A 21236-nucleotide genomic window follows, 5' to 3' on the forward strand; every position below is an offset into this window, starting at 1 on the left:
TCTTACCTCAGCCCTACCCACACTGAAGTTCAGAAGGAACCCCCTGAATGCAGGTGGGCATTCTTCCCCAGTAAAGGTAGGTAGGAAAAGCCTCAGGTTTGAAGCCTCTTTAATTTGTGCCTGGTAATCAGTCTGGTGCCCCTGGCATCAAGGAAGAGTGAGTCTTTGCTCTTTTCTTCTATCCCCTTTGTGTCCCTTCTGAATATCACTGGCTGAGCCAGGAAGGCCAGTCAGGGAGAACTCGGGAAAGGTGTGCTGTGGGCCCCTGCCCCTAGCGGGGCCTGTGCTTCTCTGGGTGGGTGAGGTGGGGCAGGGGAGAGCCAGGGGTTAGCACCATTGGATGAAGGGTTTTAGAGTCAGCCCCTGGCTGGGGCAAGTGGGGGACACAACCACAGAGGGCTAGCAGCAGCTGGTGGGAAGGGGTGGGTGGTGGTGCCAGGGCACGGGGCAACCCCTCTCTGTGCAGTCTAGTGTAGGGTCTAGTGCTTGCCCCAGCCCAATGTGCCCCCCTCCACTTGCCAAGACAGCATGTGGGAATGAGGTCTTGCCCAGGTCTGGGGGGCCACCCTGGGCACCCTCCCTGATCACAAAAACATGTCTTGGGGAAGGGGTCTCCAACGTCTGGCCGCCCCAATTGAAGCTGGGACCACCCTGAGACCTGGGAGGGATGTAAGGACTGGGGGAGCCAGGCACCCGGCTAAGTGCACTTGACGCTGAAATGCCGGGGTGGGGGAGGGGCTGGGCCCTAGACGTGCTGGTATCTGTCTGGAACAAAGCAGCAACACAGCACGTGGGGAGCTCAGCTGCCCTCCAGGGGTGAAGAGCGGAAATGCAAAGGCTTCATGGGCAGTGTCCTGAAATGGGGTCAGTGAGCAGAAAGTGGGGCCAGCCAGAAGGAGCAAGGATACGGACACTGCTCCTCTAAGGACCGGTCTCCCACTCAAGACCACCTGGCTCTGCCCTTGGACAGGTCTGGGCCCAGGGGAGAGGACGGGGGTGGGGGGTGTCAGGATACAGCAAAGCAGGGGACCAGGCCGTGCCAGCTGCCTCCAGGGCCCTGGCCGGGAAAGGTACCCCGTGGCCATGCTGAACCCCTCCTCATCTGGTGCATGGTGAGCCCCTACGCCCCTGAGGCGGTGGCTCTGGTCTCCAGCCACAGTGTGCGCGGGCGGGGGCATGTTTCACTCTGGGGCGGGGCTCTCATGGTGTGGCTGAAGGCCTGTGGCTGCAGCGGCACTACTGCTCGGTCAATGAGAGCCGCAGGATTCGCTCCAGTTCCTCCTCCTCCTGGCGCGCACGCTGCCGCCGCTCCTCCTGCTCCTGCGCAGACAGCTCCATGGCCAGCCGCAGCTGCTCGTCGTAGCTCCGGAACACGCGGCTACCAGGACTGGTACCTTGCCGAGGGCTGGGAACCACCATGGGGGTCGAAGGCTGGCGCTGTGGCGTGGGCGGGGCACTTTTGGGGGCAAGGAAGACACATCCAGGGCTCCAGGAGCAACTGCCAGGGAGCAGGCCAGGATCCGGCGTGGAGGTCCCAGGACAGAGCACGCCTGCTGCCCTCCAGTTCCAAGTCACCTCCCTGGCTCCCACCCAGTTGTAGCAGATCCCAGCTCCTACAAAGCCCATCCTCCCAGCAGATAGCCGGCAGCACATGTGGGCATCTTCAGGAACCCTTGCCCTGACATCCTGCCTGGTGAGGGTCTGGAGGCCATGAAGCCTGGCACCTACACCAGAGCCGCTTTGGGAGTACTGCTCACCCACCCCAGAGTAAGGAACATGTATGGCAGGGACCATCCTGACTCCAGTAGGGTCCCTGGTGAGGGTACCACGGTTTCTCTGGGCCAACAGGGGCTGCTCCAGCGGCAGTGTCCTCACCCATTGTGACAGAGTACTGGGGCACTCTGTGCTTGGGGAGGGTGGGCGTCTCCAAATCCTGGAGGACACTGACCTGTCCTGCCGGCGACCCTCGTAGGACATGGGGTGAGTGCCGGGCTTGCTATTGGTTAGCGCCTCCCAGATGGTGACCTGGAGGGAGAGTGCATGGGTCTGTTGGCTACAGCGGCACCAGTCAGGTGGCCCGTTGTGTCCACAGGGGACGCACCTGGTCATACTCACTGCCCGCCTCAAGCAGGCTCTGCTGGATGGCAAACTGCAGAAGGTCATCATCATCGTCACGGGTCGCAGTCTCCCGCTGCCCACCCAGCATGCTGTAGCCTCGTGGGGCCTCGAACAAGGTCGGGGAGATTTCGCATCCATGGCAGGAGGCTGAGGGCAGACTCAGGTCAGAGTGGCTCCCCAGGAAGGGGCAGCAAGGGCTCTGGTGAGGTGGTAAGGAGGGTGACTTCAGAGGGGGACAGGGCTCACTTGTGGAACTGGAGCTGCTGACACTGGAGGAGTCGCTGCCTGGGGAAGGGGTCTCACTGCTGGGGCTGCCTCGGACCAAAGGCACCGGCTCGTCACAGCCATTGAGGTTCCCGAAGGTGATGCGGGCGTTCAGGATGTGGAAGATCGGGATTTCTGAGGATGAGGAAACCATCAGGTGCCACAACCCACCCACTCACACCTTAGCCCCCCCCTTTATCTCATCTAAGCCCTACCACCTCCACAACAGCAGCCATGGGAAAATGGGGGTGGGGTCTCACCAATCTTGACAGGAAAGCCAGGAGGCAGGCGCAGGGTAATGAAGTCCCGGAGCTTGGCAAAAAGCGCATTGCTGACAGCCATGAGGTCGATGATGGGGGCTACCTGCTCACACAGGGACAGGGGATGCTCCTCACACAGCCACAGCTTGGCCTTGAACCTGCCCCCCCCAGGACCCCAAGGCATGAGGGACACTAGAAGCGATGGCCTCCTAGAACCTTCTGGAACCCCTGCCCCATCCTGCCCTGCCCACCCCTCCCAGCACCAGCAGGGAACCTCACTTCTGTGTCTTGGTGGTCAGTTCCATGGGCCGGCCCATGTCACGGTTGCCAAGCTCAAAGTTGGGGTTGAAGTACTCTTCTGCGGTGATGGCAGTGGGGTTGGCTTGGCTCAGAGTCTGAGTGATCAGGGTCTGTACCACATGGGGAGGCCCGTGAGCTTTCCTCAGTCCCTGATGCCAGGCCAGCCATTTGGTATTACAGGCCCCAGAGCTGTACCCCCTGCCACTGTGGAGCCAACATAGTCTTGGGCACTGTGGAAAAGAGGTCCACAGGCCATGCTAAGCAGGACACCTCCCAGGCCTTTTTCTGAGCCATATCCATACCCTTCCACCGAGGGGAACCGCTGGCACACACTCACCCCATTTTGGGGGCCCCCATGCTGCTCAGCAATTCCCAGGAAGGACTGCAGGGGTGTCTTGCAGCCTATAAGAAACGTGCCATCTCAGAGGACACTGCAGTCCTCAGAATTGACAGTACCCAAGACTAGGGAGGGGGCTGGTTCCTAGGGGGTAGGGGGACTGCCTGTCCACACCAGACATCTAGGCACCTTCATCAGAAAGTGACAGAGCATAGCAGGGCAGGGGCCAGGACCACAACCACTATAATTGCAGCTGGAATAAAAAGTAGGCCTGGGGCTCAGGAGAAACTTCCAAAAGTGTCACTATCTAGGTTGATGACACTGAACAAAAAATACCTGCTTTTGGTGAGCAGTTTTGAGGTATGCATGTGAATGTGTGTGTTTTCGTTCAGGCACTTCCATATTCATTTGTTCTCCTGTGAGGCAGGAATTAAGTCTCTCCACTTTAGAAGGACAAAATGATGCCCAGAAAGTCAGGTGTAGTACCAACGGGCACTGAGAATCAGTGGCAGGGCCCCTTGACTTCCTACCTAGAGTATGTCTCACTGGAATGGCCATCAAAGAGCATACATGACATTTCTCTCCCTTCCCAAATCCAATGTAGACATTAGTAATCAATTCCTTCCCACTGAGCCCAAACGTGGCTTTAGAATCACCTTAGCAGCACCCTAGGCAGCTGCTACCAGCCACTAGGACTTGGCACTTGGAAACTACTTGCCTAAATAAACTACCCTGGTTTTTGCTACAATGTCAGAAGGAATACTGATGGAGGTGCTCAAGTGGAAACTGGTTCCTCACACCTCCCCCATGTGCCTCTGCCTCATTACCTTTGACCTTGCCCTTGTGCTGTTCTGAAAGATGTTCTGTCCGTGTCCGGGTGATGAGTTCCACGTTGGACGCCCCATATACCTGGGGAGAGATGAAGAAAGGGCTCAAAGACAATTCTGGTACCCCTACTCCCGGCCCCCAATGGCTTTCTGAATACTTCCTACAAGGAAGGGTCTGGGGCAGGGGAGGAGAAGCTGTTTGCTCCAAATTCCCAGGCCTTCGGGCAAGTAAATATATGAAGTCATTAATTCATTCTGTTATTCACTCCACAAAGATTTCGTGAGGAGCCGTTCTATGCCAGGCACCGAGGCAGGCATCAGGAGCACAGTGGTGAACAAGCACAGCCAGACATGACTCCTAACCTCTTGAGGCTCTCAATTTAGGGGAAGGGACCAAAAAATGAACAGTTATAACAGAGTGTGATAGATACATGCTCTGTTGTGGGGAGCACAGGGCTGTGGGAATAAAAAGCAGACTTTGACCCAACCTAAAGAACCAGGGAAGGCTTTCAGGAGGAAGCAATACAAACCCTGCAGCATCTGTCAGTCCCTTCATTCAGCAGAGGCACCAAGTGGCCCTGGTGGGTGATGTGAGGGTCCCCGAGTGACCAACACAGTCTTCTTAAGAGTATAGGCCTGGCTTTGGGATTAGGCAGCCAGGGTCTGAACCTCAGGTGTCACTTAGTGTAGTGTGACCTCGTATAGGTCATTCAACCACCTCCAAGCCCCCATTTTCTCCTCATAAAATGGGCCAATATCCTACTTCGTAGAGCGGTTATGAAGATTAAATGGGATACCATGGAAAGGGTTCAATAAACATCTGTAAAACGGAAAAATAGCACCAACCTGAAAGAGTTATTATAAGGATTAAATGAGCATGTGTGTGTACATCTGTGTGATATATGCACATAATACATATGTGTGTGCATGTGCATATATAGATACATATAATGCCAGAACAGTGACTTGAACATGAATATAATAAGTGCTCAATAAGTCTGGCCATTTCCATCGGTTGTCTCTTAGCGCCCTTTCCTCAATGCCGCATGACCTCTGCACCTCCAAGGCTGAGAAATGGTGGTCCTCAGGAAACCCCAGCCCAGCTCTCTGTGGGCAAGGGTGTGGTAGGGTCTGGCACCAAGAAGCTATGGCCTCACCTTGGCTTCGTACCCATTCACCATTTCAGTCTTCTCACTGCGCCAGCCCAGGATGCCCGTCTTGTTCCTGAGGAAGCAAAGTGGTCCAGGTGAGGGGGTACCCCACCAGGTTTGTTCCAGGCGATCAGGGCCATGGCCACTCACCTCTCAAAGGAGATGTTCTTGGTATCAAGCTGCGTGGTGACAACAGGTGCAGTGAGCCGGCTCAGCACTTGCTCTTCAGTGGGCTGGGCAGCAGCCAGCAGCAGCTCACGGTCCTGCCCAGCCAATGCAAGAGTCTCCGTGTACACGACCCGGCGGTCATGGTCAATCTCCATGACCACAGCACTGGTATCTGACAGCCAGGGAACAGCGCAGAGGTCAGGGGTTGCATGGCGCTGTCTCCTGCCTCCCCACCTCGCCCTACCTCCCATCTGCCTGACCTTGGCCCCTGAAGACGAAGCTGCGGTTCCCTCGCTGCCACGTCATATGGTCAAAGCCCAGGAGTGTGGTGTCTACCCGTAAGTTCTGCCCACTCTTCCACACTTTGTAGGTGTCACTAGGGCAGATCTTGGACACCAGGGGCACTAGGTGGAAGGGAAGGTCAGAGGTGGCTTGGATTTGCCTGACCCACCTAACCCGGGCCCCCTCAGGGCATGGGGTCAGGGATGTGGCCAAGGTAAGGGAACTGGTAGGAGATAAGGCGCTCCCCCAACCTTTCCTTCAACCTTTTTCACAATCTTCCATCAAATATTTATTGAACACCTACTGGGTGCCAGGCATGCAACACTGAACAAGACAGAACCCTCGGAGCTTACCTTCAAGCAAGGGGTGACAGATCACAAACAAATGAGCACATCAGCACAAAGTGAAGGAAATAATAAAAATGGAATTGAGACAGCGTCTGAGACAGTGTGTAAAGGCCTAGCTGGTGGCACTGAGCTGAGAACTAAAAGATGAGGAACCACAGTAAGAGCAATGGGAAGAGAGCTCTAGGCAGGGGATCAACAAGTGCCAAAGCCCTCAGGTCCAGAGAGCCCCACATCAGCCCCTCTTACCCCAGCTAGTGAATTCCCATTTCATCTCCACGTAGAAGTCCTGGGCCTGGAGGATGACAAGGAGAGTGGTTAACTCTACGCTATAGACAGGGTTCAAGGGCCACAGCAGGGAGGCTGAGAGGCTGGCCCTCACCTTGCGCAGCTTCTCCAGGAGCACGGGGATGCCTGCCAGCCGCTTCACCACCCGCTGGTAGTCCCGGTACCGTAGGACCAGCTGCACCAGCTCCAGGTCCCGAGTGCTCACAGCCTCCTGAAGCACTTGGGGGGGGGGGGGGCACGATGTCACAGGGCAGGTGAGGATATGATGCTGGGGAAACCGGCTGTGGGGTTTGGGTAAGCAGGGGTGCCTACCTGTCCAGCCACTGCGATTCTCCCTGCCCACGTCTGCCCCATGTGCCAGGAGCACACGGGCACACTCGAGGTGCCCCAGTGTAGTGGCCAGGTGCAGGGGAGTCCGCCCACGGGGATCCAGTTGCTCAATGTCCACCTGGAGAAGGAGGTGAAGGCATAGCCCTGGTCACTGCTGAAGCAGCCCGTCGGAGACCAATAGCCTCTGAGTAGGCAGCAGCACATGGCTGCCCTGCCTTGCCCATCTCACTAGGCAATGGAAAAGACAACCAATTAGCTGGGGTTAGGTGAGTGAGAGGGGCTTGTGGGGCAGGGCAGGAGGTAACTGAGAAAGGGAAGGCCTTCCTCCTTCACTGTTCATCCAGGTCCCCTGACCTAGGTCTCCTCCACCACGGCCCAGTGGCTGCCTACAAAGAGTAAGCCTGGGGCTGACAGGTGGTCTGGAGAGGCTGCTGACCAAGAAGGGCAGCTGGGAAAGGACCTGTCCTAGGGGTCCAAGACCACCTTCAGGAGGGGCCACCAACTTAGATCATTGACATTGTCCCTGAGTGAGATTTAGCAAACAATTGCAGTAATACATTATAGGAACGAAAGAATATGTTCATGGTTCAGCTTCAAACCCATGTCCTGTACCTGTGGAACACTATGTCTTAATATTTTTATAAAGCCTGGTATTGTTTTGTGGATAGCACAATTATATTGCATGAGATCTTTGTTGGGTGATAAAAGCATATTTTGTTAAACATAAATATTTATATTTCAGGAGTCTAGGATTTCTAGTTAAGTACAGTGAACTGACCACATGCACGGGACACCTCCTCTCCTTCCCAAAACTTTATTAAAATGCCATCAAAAGGCTTCTACTACAGCCATGATGAGGTAACTGAAATTACCCTCCCACTATATGCAGAGAAAACAACTTCTTCAAAATATATAAAATAACTGTTTTCAGACATTACACAAGAAGGAATGTGATCCTTGAAGTAAGAGAAACAAACGAGGTGGGCCCTACAATCGCCTGGATTTCTACCTGGAGAAATATTCCAGGCTGCAATTCAGGGAAGGGGATCCCCAGCAGAGCGTGGTAACCTCCCTCAGGAGCTAAGGAGACAGTGGCAGGAGTTCAGGGAAGCCAATGTAGCTTGCAGTTGCAGGGCACAGTTCCAGGAAGGAGTAACCTCTGCAACAAAGGAGCTCCAGAAATCTGCGTGGGGTCCTTTTGAGTCTTTGCTGAATATTTCCTATGGGGAGAGTGGAACTTAACAAGGCCAGGAAGAAAAGGAGCCATAAACTGGCAAATTTTCAGAGCTTGCCCAGAGCAGGGAGACTTTCGGCACCAACCTGCTAGAGAGTCCTTGCTGTTTGCCCAGGCATGGAGACACAGGAAGGGTTATGCCTTACTTAGTAGCAGGGCTAAACTATCCCTACAGAAAAGGCTCAGCCAATCAAATACAGATTAAAAATGAGTTTAAAAGGATCAAACTTATCTGCAAGTAACTTAACTTAATTTGCCAGAAGAAAGCCTAACAGGAAGATCACAAAATCCAGATGCTTAACATCATAATATTTAAAATGTTCATCATCCAGTTAAAAATGACTAGATATACAAAGAAGTAGGGAAATATGATCCATAATTAAGAGAAAAATAATTTAATAGAAACATATTCTTAAATAATAAAGATGATGAACTACTTATACTCAAGAATTTAAAGAAAAACAATATGGTGAGATGGGTCGTTCCCACTGACGAATACCTAAGGCTCCACCCTTTACAACATAACAGATGTGCCAAGACAGGATGTCAAAGCAGCTCTACCTAATACACAGAAACAAAAAGAGGGAGGCTGCCAAATTGAGGAGACAAAGAAATACGGCCCAAATGAAAGAACAAATCAAAACTCCAGAAAAAGAACTAAGTGAAATGGAGAGAGCCAACCAACATATGCAGAGTTCAAAACACTGGTGATAAGGATGCTCAGAGAACTCATTGAGTATGGCAAAAGCATAAGGGAAGAAATGAAGGCTATACTAAGTGAAATAAAGACAAATTCACATGAAACTTATAGCAGAGGGAAGGAAGCTGGGGTTCAAATCAATGATTTAGAACATAAGGAAGAAATAAACAGTCAACCAGTACAGAATGAATAAACAAGAATTCAAAAAAACAAGGAGAAAATATGAAGACTCTGGGACATCTCCAAAAATGCCAACATCCGAATCACAGGGATGCTAAAAGGAAAAGAGGAAGAGCAAGAAATTGAAAACGTATTTGAAAAAATAATGAAAGAAAACTTTCCTAATTTGGGAAAGGAAAGACATACAAGTCCAGGAAATATAGAGTCCCAAACAAGTTGGACCCAAAGAGGAACACACCAAAACACATCATAATTAAAATGCCAAAGGTTAAAGATAAAAAGAGTATCTTAAAAGCAGGAAGAGAAAAGTTACCTATAAAGGAGTTCCCATAATACTATCAGCTGATATTGTTAGAGTGGGGGTGTCCAAAAATCCCCAGAGCCTGCGGGTTGGGGGATGGGGAAAAGGGAACAGCTTTTAAGACGCCTTTGCATGACTATGGCTAGAAGCTTAGTGTCTCAGTCATGCAAATGACTTTGGTTCTTCCAAGGTCCCAAGAAGAGGGGAGGGGTTTTGACCATGGAATGGTATGGAAAGAGCATACAGAGCCTGCACAAGGTTCTGTGAATGGTCAGAACTGGTTACCACACCCGCTGTGTAGGAGGATGCAGTCAGGGGTTTAAAAATAGGCAGCAGACATTTTAGCAAAGTTCTCCATGAGGTTTTGAGAAGGAGGTTCTCCATGTGGTTTTGAGAAGGAAGAACATCATGCGGCTTTGAGAAGAGAGGATTTCCATGCGGTTTTGAGAGGAGAGGAGATCTACGTAGTTTGCAAGGAGGAGAGGAGAACTCCATGCTGCTTTGAAAGGGAGAACCATGCGTGATCCAGTGCAACATGGCACATGTTTTCCTGGACTGTTATATGGAGGCTGATGACATCGTACCCCAGATCCTGAAGGAGACACCGGACAGATAAGGGATGGGGAACTTCTGGGCATGTTTTTGGCTTCTAGCCTTTTGGGGAGCAAGGGAAGTGCTGGGTCCCATGGGAGAACAGGGTTCCAAGCTGAAGTGCTCACTGTCCTCCCCAGGTTGGACTATTGTAAATAAAGACCTGTTTTCCTCAACACTGGTTGTTGGGTTTTAAACCAAGGCGCCACGTGAAAGAACCCCCTTTCACTCTGTAACAGTTTTTATGACTCCAGATGGACTAACGGAACCTGTAGACAGGTTCGCTCTGTAACAATATCTCGAAAGAAACTTTGCAGGCAAAAAGGGACTAGCAAGAAGTACTCACAGTGATGAAAAGCAAGAACCTACAACCTAGATTATCTAGCAAAGCTATCATTTAAAATGGAAGGGCAGATAAAGTACTTCCCAGATAAGGTAAAGCTAAAAGAGTTCATTATCACCAAGTCCTTATTATATGAAACATTAACAGACTTATTTAATACAAAGAAGATCAAAACTATGAAGGCTAAAATGACAACAAATTCAAAACTATCAACAACTGAACCTAAAAACAAAAACAAACACAAACTAAGCAAACAACCAGAACAGGAACAGAATCATAGGTATGGAGATCATTTGGAGGGTTATCAGCTGGGAGGGGGAAGGGGGAGAAATGGGGAAATGGTGCAGGGATTAAGAAACATAATTGGTAGGAACAAAATAGACAGGGGGATGTTAAGAATAATATAGGAAAGGGTGAAGGCAAAGAACTTATATGTATGACCCATGGACATGAATGAAGGGAGAAATTGCTGGAGGAAAGGGGGGTACTGGGCAAAGGGGGTGGGAATTGGGACAACTATAACAGCATAATCAATAAAATATACTTAAGAAAATAAAGGGAAACCGTTATGTAAACAAAAGCTGAGAGAATTTGTCACCAGAAGACATTGAAGAAATGTTAAAGAAAGTTATTAAGTGGAAAGGAAATGATACCAGATGGAAACTTAGATCTATACAAAGAAATGAAGAGTGTACCCCAAATGGTAAATTTGTGAGTAATTATAAGACGGTCAATAAAATATTTAAAACCCACGAGAATAAAGAGATGTCAGCAAATGACAAATTTCAACACATCTCCAGAACATGGAAAGTGGCTTGGGCGTCACTGACTTAGGGGAGCAGAGGGTACCAAGCTAAGCATTCACAGAGGGAACTCAGTGAGTGGCAAGCCAGATCACCCCCCAGAACCCTTGAAAAGTACAGAACATGCAGGCAGTAGGAACAGCAGAGGTGAAAGTGAGGCTCAGAGGTGAATTCTGGGGACACTGGTTGAATTCAAAACCACTGGCCCCCTCTCCAATCTTGCAATGATGGGAGATGTCCTCCTTCCCCTCCTCAGGATGCCAGGTGTTTATTCTTTGTAGAAACTGAGCCTGAGATGCACTGGACTCAGAGACATTGGCCTGAGGATGAGGTCACGAGGCTGAAAACTGGGGAGCAGTGAAAGCTCAGTCTCTCCCCTGCCTCACATCCTGACCCACTGGCAACCAGATGGCTCCATCCCAACCCTTGCAGGAGACTGGAGAAACTAGCGGCACCCATGACCTCTGGGTACTGACAGCTGTGAATCCTACAGTAAGCAGGCCAGCTTGCCGCCAATCTTCTGACAGTAGCACCCACATATCAGTAAGCTCCACAGCCCCGTTCTTAAACAGGCCCCAACAGCCAGGGATGACTGGACATTTGAGGAAAGCTGCCATCGTAAAAGAGACCAAAACATGCAAATGGATTCTAAAAACCCAGAGGAAACACTGTCAATGCAGAAAACAGAAGAAACTTTTTGGGAGGAAAATGGTAATTTACATCTTCAGAAAAATATGAAAAGATAATTGTAGTCATGAAACAGCATGGGGCGTCCTGACCTCCCATGACTTCTCTTCTCTCCTTTCCTTTCTCCACTTCAGCCCTTCCTGGACAGCTGCGCCTGCCCTAGTTCTCCCATCACCGGGAACAGCACCTCAATTCACTCCCTTTTCAGCAGGGAAAGCTTCAGAGCTGTCTTTATCTCTTCCTTTTCTCTTACCTTCCATATCTAATCCATCAGCAATGTGACCTTATAGGTTCTACCCTCAAAACAGGTGCAGGGTCTCCTCTGTTTCATCACCTGGGGCTTCCCTCCTGGCATAGGCACCCCATCTCTCGCCTGGTGGTCTCTTCACTCCTGTGCTGGCCCACTGCAGCTACTGCCATCCTGGGAACTGTTCCCCAGGTCCTCTGGCTCAAAACCTGCCCGTGGCTTCCCATCCATGAGCCCTGACTGTCCCTAACTCATGTGCTCTCCCACCTCTCCTCCAAACCCCACTCCCGCATGCTGGCCTTCCCCGCAACCATTTTCCCCTGGACACCCTAGACAGCCACTTCACTCCGGCTGCTGCTCAAATGTCACCTCCTTAGGATGGTCTGTCCTGACAACCCATCTTAAATGACAGGTGCTATTTATCTAGCAAATGCTTCTTATCCTGCATTAGTTCTCTTTCAACATTAACCTGCTTGTTTGTTTTTCATTGCCTCCCTCACCTAGGCTGTAAGTCCCACAAAGGAAGGGTCACTCTCAGTTTTGTTCAATGCTGGATTCCGCAGTCCCTGGACAGCGCCAGACATGTAAGGTGCTTAATAAATATTTGTCAAACAAATGCATGGATGACTATATTTAAAGGACACAGAGAGGGGAAGGCAATAAAATGTAAAATTGATAAACCACAAAATAGTCGTAGAAGTATGTTGTTTACTATTATGAAGGTAAATAACAAAACAGCCTAAAGAATTCCAAATAGTTGCCTCTGGGGCATGAGATGAAGCGGTGGGGAGGGGTGAGGTGAGCACCTCACTGTTCACTGTAAGCCTCTGGCGACAGTTAAATATTTTAAAACATGAGTATAAACTCCTGTATCAAAAAAAAAGCATTTTAAATAATTAAATTATTTATATAACTTTTATAGCCCTGTGTTGGCATTTCTCCATGTTTAAATATACCAGGAGCCTCAAAAAGAAAAAAAAGAAAAATGTCCCTGGCCCCTGTGGCCCTCTGAACTGTGACTTAGAGATGTGAGTGGCCCTCCTGCCACTCCTCCACACGGCTCCAGCTCCACAGAGGAAAGAGAGCACTATTAGCTTTGGCTATCATGAGTCGGGCTGGGCCCCTCAGGGTCCTGCCCTGGGTGGGGTGCTGAGCCCTGGGTGGGAATGGTGGGGGACCCACACACCCTAAGCTGGCTGGGGCCAGCAGGAGGCCTTCCCATGCAGCTGTAGCTGAGCCATCCCACCAGCCCTGCCCCAGCCTACAGCACCCTGTTCAGCCCCAGGGCTCCAGATGCTGTCTGCCACCCACCCCCTCAGGTGCCTCAGCTCCAGGCTCCAGAGAGAGGCTAGCACTGCCCACAGGGCAAGGATGCCCCTCCCCACCCCCACTCCTCAAGAGCTCTACCCACAACCCTCCCCAGGGTCTCCAGGACACAGCTGTTTTCCAGGGCAAAAGTGGGCCCTGCATAAACCCAGCCAGGCCCCAAAGAAGCTCCCCTGGCCTGCCCAAAGCAGGGCCTGTGGTGGAAGTGGCACCTTGCCCTGGCCCCAGGTGGGAGAATTCATTTATTTCCTCAGCAAAGGCCTATAGCTTTTTAATTGCTGGAATGAAAAGTTCCCATGAAACCCAACACCTAGCCCTCCACACCAAGAAAATGGAAACTCTGCAACCCAGCAGGCCTCAGCTGGAGCCAAAAGCAGGGGTCTTTCCAGCTTAAGAGCTGGGGCTCTCTGAGCAACCCCTTGCTTCCATTCAGGCACACACCTGCATGCACACACACACACACACACGTACACATACCATAAGGATATACACTCATACTCCTTCGGCCTCCATACTCACAGTACATGTGCAACCAAAGTGTGCAAGCACATGCGTGCCCAGCTGCACTCTGGCTCTGCAGGTGTCTACTCATGTGTAACTCACCTGATGACTGCCCACATATTTGTGCATGCACACCCTCACACCCACACACACTAGCAGCGTATATTTTCAAAGTTATTTAGCATTAGCAAAATCCTTTTGCTAGGTGAAATCTTACAAGGACACACCAAATGTACAGACCAAACACCAGTGCTGGAGAAGAAGGGAGAGTGTGATGTCTTGCCTGCTCAGCCTTTGTCTCTCCTCCAGCCCCAGGGGGGCAGCCAGGCTGGTGTGGTCACTACTTCTCAGCTCTCTCACCTGACCAGGAGGTGTAGGGACAGGTATGCCCGAGTCAACCAAGGGGGAGGGAGGCAGGGTGCTCCCTCAGGTGCAGCAGGCGAGGGTGGCACCTGCTACCTCTCACTGCACCCTGCCTCCTGCATCCTGGCCCGCACACTCCTCCCCCTCAGCCCAGACACATTGATTTTTGATTTCTGGGGTTTGTGGCTCTCTCCCCTGAGCTTCCCAACTTACCAGCTGTGGTGATGGCCCATACCAAAACTGCATACTTTAGGGTGGGGGAATCACAGGGCTCTGAAACACAACAGGTACCTTGGGTGGGGCAGCCTCTGTCTGAGCACCCAGGGGCCCCACAATCCCCTTTTGCCTGCCTCTAGGCCAGAAGGATGACCTGGGGAAGGCAGGAAGGAAGACCATGGTGAAGGCAGCCCCAGGAAGAAAGCTGTTTCCCTAGGACCACAGTCTGGCCCCCTCCAGAGTACCTGTTACCAGGGGAAGAATCCTGCTCCTCTAGGCCCTCCCACAGGGAGCTATGCAATCTAAGCTCCACCTCTTACCCCCAGGGAACACCAGAGACTTGTGACTCCAGAACCAGGGCCATGGCCAGCTGGCTGTGCCAACTCAGGGCTCTGCCAGCCAAGAGGGAACTGGTGAACAACCCCAGCCCCCAGCCCAACCTGTCAGGGCATATGCAAGGCAGGAAACAGGACCCAGCAACCACCTACTGCTGATGCTGGCTAGAGGTGGTAATGGACCCTTCCCTTCACCAAAAAACACCTGCTTAGCACCTCCCATCTCCCTACCACTCCCTGCTTCCAGACCCCAAAAGAGCTGAAGGTGGGGGCTGAGCAAAGCCCATGAACCTGCTCTGAAGCCTGCCATGCCATCCCCTCCTCAGGCAGACAGCATTGCCAGGCTTGACCACAGGAGGGCCTCTGTGGGGCTTTCTTGGAGTGAAGAAGAGGCAGCTATGCCAAGTGAAGACCAGGGAAACCCAGCTGCTATGCTAGAGGAAAGCTTGGCTGCTTTAACAGTTAGTGCCAGGAGAACCAAAGGTCAGCCCCTACCCCAAGCTGGAACCACAGGGGTCTGTGGTGGTTTTATGTTAGGTGGCTACCCCCGGGCCTAGGCCCTGCCGGAAGTGCCTGGATTGGGCACCTTCAGCTCTCCTTGGAGACCATGGCGACTGAGCAGTGCAATTTGGATGCAAGCGCCATTCTGGGTCAGTCCTGGAGTTAAGCTACAGCCAGGGGCCTCTCCTGCCCAGACTGATTGGTAGGCCCAGAGCAAAGGGGAGCCCTGGCCTCATTCCTCTGTGGTTGAACAAGGGTTAACCTCAACCAGTGCCCTATATTCCCCCTGGCCTGGATCAGGGCAAGCGGTGTCCATTTCAAGGAGACACTAACTCACCCCGGTAGGGTGGGGGTGGGGCAGTGGGAGTGTGGGGATGGGTGAATCTGGTGCTGGTTTCTGTGGCAGCCTGAGGGGAAGAAAGGAGGAACACACTCAGAGCCTCACACCACCCATCCCTGCAGCAGGTTCCAGTACTCACCGCCCCAACCTCACCCCAGCACCATGGCTGCTGACCTGAGCAATACTGATCTGAGAGGCCTGGGTGCAAGAGCCTTTTCTTCTAGGGCATTTTGCCGCTCTCCAATCTCTTCAAGAAGACCACCTAACCCTCTAGCAAAGGAGTGTGACTGAGGCACTCTGGAGACAATCCCTCAGTCCACCACCATCCCATCAGGAAGTCCCTCTCAGATGAGCCTTAAATCCTTCAACTGAAACCTCTGTCAGAGACTTTCTTCTTTTGCCCTCAGGGGACAAAAGCAGAGAAGAGCCAGAAGAGACCAGACTGTCTGCACCTCAGCACCCTGCACATTACACTGTACTTCTCCGTCCATACGCGCATCACCAGAACAGAAAGGGGGTCTCCTTGACGTCAGGGGCTGTTCATCTTTGCTCCACAGGACCTACCACTCTGAGCTCACTTCCTTTCCAGGCCTCTGTGGCTGAAAACCATTTCCTTGATGATGGACAAATAAGAGACATGGTTTGAGAAGCAACTTGGAGCATCCTTGTGTAAGCAAAGATAGAATGGAAGCGGATACCCCAACCAGCCCAGAGGCTTGGAGGCTCAAGTCACCCCAACATTTCCTGGGACTGTTATGTAGAGATGACACTGTGCTGGCCTGGGGGGCTCAGTGGTAGACTTCAGAGACACACTTTGACCCTCACCTGGTTCACTGTCTGGTGATGTTCTCCCCTTCCCTTGGGAAGCAGACAGCTGTTCAGACTAAACTTCCTGTGAATCAGGAAGAGGTCCTCAAAGGGGGCAAATCGCGAGGGAACCACTCCCAGCCCATGGCCCCAGAGGTGTAAGACCTCAGTCAAGCCCACAGGCTTCCACCTGAGGCAGCCCAGGGCAGGATAGGCCCATCTCTGGCTCCTGCTTCCCCACCCTGGAAGGTGAGTTGTCCATGCCATGAGTGCCTACTTGTGGCCTGGGCCAAGGGCAGAGCTGGGAACTACCTGTGACTTGTGCCTGCCTTGGTCCTGAAGAATAACCAGGAGACCCCATCTTCTCGGTGGCCACTTGTCCAGCCAAAGCTGGCTGACCCATCCGTTCTCACTGACTAGCAGGAACCAGGGAGCCTGCTGCGTGTGCAGAACCTCAGGTTTTTCCTGTGGCCAGTGTAGCTCCTAGCTTCTTCAGAGCCTAGAAACCAGGCCCTAGCACCAGAGGACAGGAGAGCGCCTTTCAGCACCTGGACAAGGCCCTCGGGGCTTCCCCAAGAGGGGCTCTCTTTCTCCACTCCCCATTCCTGAGCCGACTCTGGGGTCTGCGAGATCCAGGGACTCTGTCCAGTCTGAGAAAACATAAGCACTCACAGTGAGGGCAGAGGGCACTGGGTGGGGCTGGGATTCCTGGGAGTGTCACACAGCCTCTTCTCTGATCCGTGACTTGTAACATCCCCCTCCTTTCCACTCAGGCCTTGTCCACCCCCGCACACTTGGCTGAGTGGGGCGGACTCTCCCACCACATGGAACACAGAGCCGGCAGCCCCTCCCCGAAGCCCTCACTGCCCCGACGGGGAGGAGTACAGTATCCCCTACCCCAATCTGAGAGGGTCTGGGACACGTGTGGGGCGCCCGTCCGGCGGAGGGGAAGGGACGGGGCCGCTCCCATCACCCTCTCCCGGTCAACGAGCATAAACGCCGCGGCTCGAACAAAGGAGCGCTGTAAACTCTCTAGGGAGGCGGGACAGCCCGCGCCGCGCCCCCTCCCCACGCCGCCCGGGCGTGCCCGGCCATGGGGTCCCCACGGCGCCCCGACGGCGCTCTTACCTGGCCAGCGCGGACCTCTTTCTCCAGCTCGCGGTGGCGGTTGTGCCACACCAGGTAGTGCAGCGGGTACTTGCCCTCGGGCTCCTTCCTGGCGGAGGCGTTGGCGGGGATCATTGCCTGCTCCTCATGCCGGGGCCGCGGCGCCCGGCCCGGGAGGAGGGACGGCGCCGGAGCCGGGGCCAGAGGCCGCGGGACGGGGCCGGCGCTGTCTGCTTGCAAGGCTGCAGCTCGGGCATGTGCGGGCGGCGCCGGCGGGCGGGGGCGGCGCGCCCGGCGCGAGGCTAGTGGCGCTGGCCGCGGGCGTCCTCGCGAGGCGGAGGTGGCGGCGGCGACGGCGGGCGGCGCGAAGAGGCCCCCACCCGACCGGAGAGGAAACAGGCACTCGGTGGCGTGGCGCGGACTCGCGCCTCGCCTCTCACACCCCCGCACACAAAGACGCCGCTTGGCTGAGGGAGCAGACGCCCGCAGCAGGCGCGGGGGCGCACGGGGCGCGGGGCCCCGGAGACGCCGTCGCCACCGCAGGGAGGAGCTCCCGCAGCCCCTGGCTTCCCGCAGCCGCATAGCCCGGCCCTCAGCCCGAGCTGCCGACGGGGGATGCGGAGATGCAGGAGAGATAGGAGGGGAACCCGGGTGCTCCAGGCAGAGCGTGTTATAGCTCGGCCCCGCGGCATTATGGGGCTTGTAGTCCACCTGGTGGAACTGGGGGTGGCGAGGGGCCGTAGAGCGTCCCGCACTGTCCCCCTCATCCCATGAAGGCGTGGGGGAGGGAATCAGGCCTAGCCGAAACGGAGGCAGCGTCCTGACGCCAGGTGGGCTGAGACGCAACTCCACCCAGTGGCATTTTGCCTTTTGCTGGTGAAGGAGGGGGCTACAGGCCTCGCTTCAGCACTGGGGGGAGTGGGAAGGTGTGGCCTTCAGGATTGAGTTTGGGTCCCAGTGGAACAAGAGAAGACATCCACATTTCCAGAAGAGTGACTGATGGACTCCCGAGAAAGGTGAAGGACATTAGTACTAAGGGTCATTGGAGCAACCAGGAGTCTGGCACCTGAATTATTATTACGTATGAGGTTTCTTTGCCCTTTTATAAAATTAAACTCCATCTTCCGCACTTGCCATTGGAAGGAGAATGTCCACGAAAACTAGGAGGACAGTCCTTCATCATATACTGCCCTCTGCAAGGACCAGAGTGGGGCTGGGCAGAGAAAGCAGCAGGTGGCAGCTCCCAATCTCCACCTGCCCCCCCCCCCCCCCGTGTGGTCCCCTCAGGAGAGGAAGTGACTGATTCCAGAGACTGTCTCCTTCCTAAATAACTCCAGGGCAGAAAGATCCTTCCAGAGGGTCCCTGCGGATACTGTGGTAAAAGTGAATTTGTCCTCCATGGTCACCTATTGTAAGGGCGGGAAGAACCTACAGACTTGGTCCAGCCCATGGAGGGAGGAGGACTGGGATGTTAGCGAGACCTGAGTTAGAATTCTCCTTATTAATTGCCTGACCTTAAGCAAATTGCCTAAATTTTCTGGTTTCTCAGACCACTCACCTCTAAAATTAGACTGGGAACTACCTCCTGGGATGAGCTAAGGATCCTCACTACCCTGGAAACCGGCGCATCCCTCCCCCAACCAGACGGACTGAGACAGGTGGCGAGGACCAGGCATGATGCCTTGGGGAGCCCACCTTACAACAAGGCTGGAATAAGGAATTCCACACCAGCCCTATTTAGAACAATCTAAGAAGTGTTTGTGTGGGAGGTGCTAGCAAAAGCTTGCAAACTCTCCGCGCCTCTCTCAGGTTTCTTTGTGTAGTCTTCCCTCCTTCCTCCTCCACACCCTGCGGTGCCAGGCCCAGGCGGGCGGGGAAGGATGAGGGATGAGTGTACGGCCTCGCCCCTTTCTCCAGCCTGGGAGGAGCCAGCTGGCAGCCTTTGGCAGCCGGGGACCTCTGCCCACCTCTACCACGAGGGGTCAGCAGAGTGTCGTGGCTGCATCCCCAGTTGAGGAGGGGGCTGGAGAGGGAGAGGGACCGCTAGGAGTGGCCGGGAGAATGCCTGTGCATTTCCTTATTAAATTGTTTTTAGAACCTTGTGATTTTTCTTTTTAACTTTTATGCTTCCTGAGGTGACACATCTCCAAAGGGAAATCCTGAAACCCTTTTATCCCTAGCCCAGGCCTAGGTTGTGGCGGGGCAGGGGGCTTCCAGGACGAAGTTTGGAGACTGGATCCGTGCCTGGGCCACTCCCAGGTAGTCCTGGGCCAACCGGGAGGTAGGGCTGGGGAACAGGATGAATCACCCTGAAAAATCTTGGAGCTCAAGGAAGCGGGGAGCTCAGACTGGATTTGGGGGGTGGAGGTGGGGGGGGGGGGTAAGGCCTATCCCCTGGGCAGCCGGCTGTTTTTTTGCCAGGCGGCCATACATAGACTAAACCCAGGTCGCTTTTCCTCCAGCCTGCGCGCTCCAGCTGCCACGTGCTCAAGACGCGCCCACACAGCAGAGAAACAAAGACAACCAAGCGAAGGGGCTGCCAGCAGCCGCCTCGACATTTAATAAATGAAATTCCATAGCTGGGGGGGGTCGGTCGGGGGAATGGGCAGTTACTGCTGGTCAGCTGTGCGCCCGGTTTGGATGGCCAGGCTACCCGTCCCGTTGCCCGGGCTGGGGTCACCAAGCCACGGACTGACTGACGTCTCGGTGCCGGTGCAGCACCGGGCGGCAGGTGGTGTCCCACCCACAACCCCACCTCTCGAAGTATCATTGCTTACAGAAACCCCGACAGCCGGCTGCGGCCTGTGGGGGAAAAGGAGGCCTTCAGATTTTGTTTTTTTTAAGGTGTGATTTTAAAAATATCCCATGGATCGCTATTTCAGACAAACTTGTCAATCTGGGCTGCAGCGAAAAGCGATGGAGGCAGCTTTGCATGTATTTCGGGTGGTGTGACTCATGAGCATTACTTTGTCTCCCCCAGCGAAGCAGCCTGTCCACCCACAAGTCACTGCTGCTCTGACACCGCTGGGATAAAATCGACCAACTCCCGCACCCCTGCCCAAGGACTCCCCCCTCCGCCCCCTCACTCCGGTTACTGAGCAGGATTCCTGCCACTTGGGAACTCTCTCTTAATCGTGTCATCACTGACCTGACCCCCAAGCCTGGTGCTGGGTACCCTTGCCCTCTCCCTACAAGCAGAGTGCTCTGGCTTTTCGCTGCTGCAGGCATGGGGGCTGGGTGCACGCGAGGCACACGTGTTTAGGGGAGCATGCTCAGTGCACAGGAGCACCCACGTGCAGCCTGCGCCTCAGCTGTCTGTCCGCACCACCCCACACACACCCGCCGAGTGTCTGTGTGAAGTCCAAGAAGAAAGAGGCTGCCACAAAAATAAAAAATCCCTGTATATTATATGCACACGCCCTGGACACAAACCTCTGGTGGCCCAAAACACCGTGGATGTATACAAGACGGACAAGTGGATATTACTGCACACAGGCACAGTGGTCACTCCTCGGGAGGTCGATCAAAACTGCCCAGCTTCTTTCCTCTCTGGAGGCAAACATTGAGGAAGGATAGACGTATTCTTAGCCCGGAGGTAGGGAGTACTCTGCATGACATCTTTGGCACCTGGGCATCCATATTGTTGGCGGTATGCATAGTCAGCAAGAGTGTGACCACACACACACCTGGACACATATGTGGATGCGCACACCTCACCCCAACCAGAAATAGGAGGATACCCTAAACTACGGCCCCTTCACAGGAGAAGGGGCCTGGGCCTCCAGCTCCTTGCTCTTGTCCCTGATTCCCAGGGCCACTGTCCTAGGGCCCGAGTAACGGGCCACCCCCCCTCTCGAAAGTGAAGGGGATAGAGCTGACTCACACTGCCTCCGGGTCAGGGGAACGCCGGAGCAGGGGCCAGGGCCGCAGGCCACACCGTCCGCCCGAGCCTGGCGGCGGCCGCGGGCCCTTTAAGCACCACCGC

At 53.8% G+C, this 21236-nt stretch overlaps 1 protein-coding gene across 1 annotated transcript; it reads right to left on the minus strand.

The window, feature by feature from the left end:
- Positions 1-92: 92 nt before the first annotated feature.
- ANKRD13B (ankyrin repeat domain 13B) lies at positions 93-17527 on the minus strand. The gene is made up of 15 exons (XM_090292791.1): positions 17273-17527; positions 6652-6787; positions 6434-6558; positions 6301-6346; positions 5686-5829; positions 5408-5597; positions 5264-5330; positions 4107-4188; positions 3280-3344; positions 2922-3052; positions 2643-2800; positions 2365-2517; positions 2102-2265; positions 1949-2025; positions 93-1456 (listed from the first exon to the last, which is right to left on the minus strand). Exons 1-15 carry the CDS (start codon positions 17384-17386, stop codon positions 1237-1239), a joined length of 1872 nt encoding a protein of 623 aa, XP_090148917.1. The 5' UTR covers positions 17387-17527; the 3' UTR covers positions 93-1236.
- Between the last annotated feature and the right edge of the window lie 3709 nt (positions 17528-21236).

This window comes from Furipterus horrens, unplaced genomic scaffold, assembly GCF_987537825.1.
Source record: "Furipterus horrens unplaced genomic scaffold, mFurHor1.1.pri manual_scaffold_11, whole genome shotgun sequence".
In the NCBI taxonomy this organism is placed as follows: domain Eukaryota; kingdom Metazoa; phylum Chordata; class Mammalia; order Chiroptera; family Furipteridae; genus Furipterus; species Furipterus horrens.

What these genes read in the sequence shown, in the direction of transcription:
- ANKRD13B (XM_090292791.1), bottom strand. Translation starts at nt 17,386, where the DNA reads ATGATCCCCGCCAACGCCTCCGCCAGGAAGGAGCCCGAGGGCAAGTAC. An exon ending in ATGGGAATTCACTAGCTGGG is followed by an intron (nt 5,830 to 6,300) that starts GTAAGAGGGGCT and finishes CCTTCCACCTAG; the next exon opens with TGCCCCTGGTGTCCAAGATC. An exon ending in ATGGGGGCCCCCAAAATGGG is followed by an intron (nt 3,053 to 3,279) that starts GTGAGTGTGTGC and finishes CATGTGGTACAG; the next exon opens with ACCCTGATCACTCAGACTCT.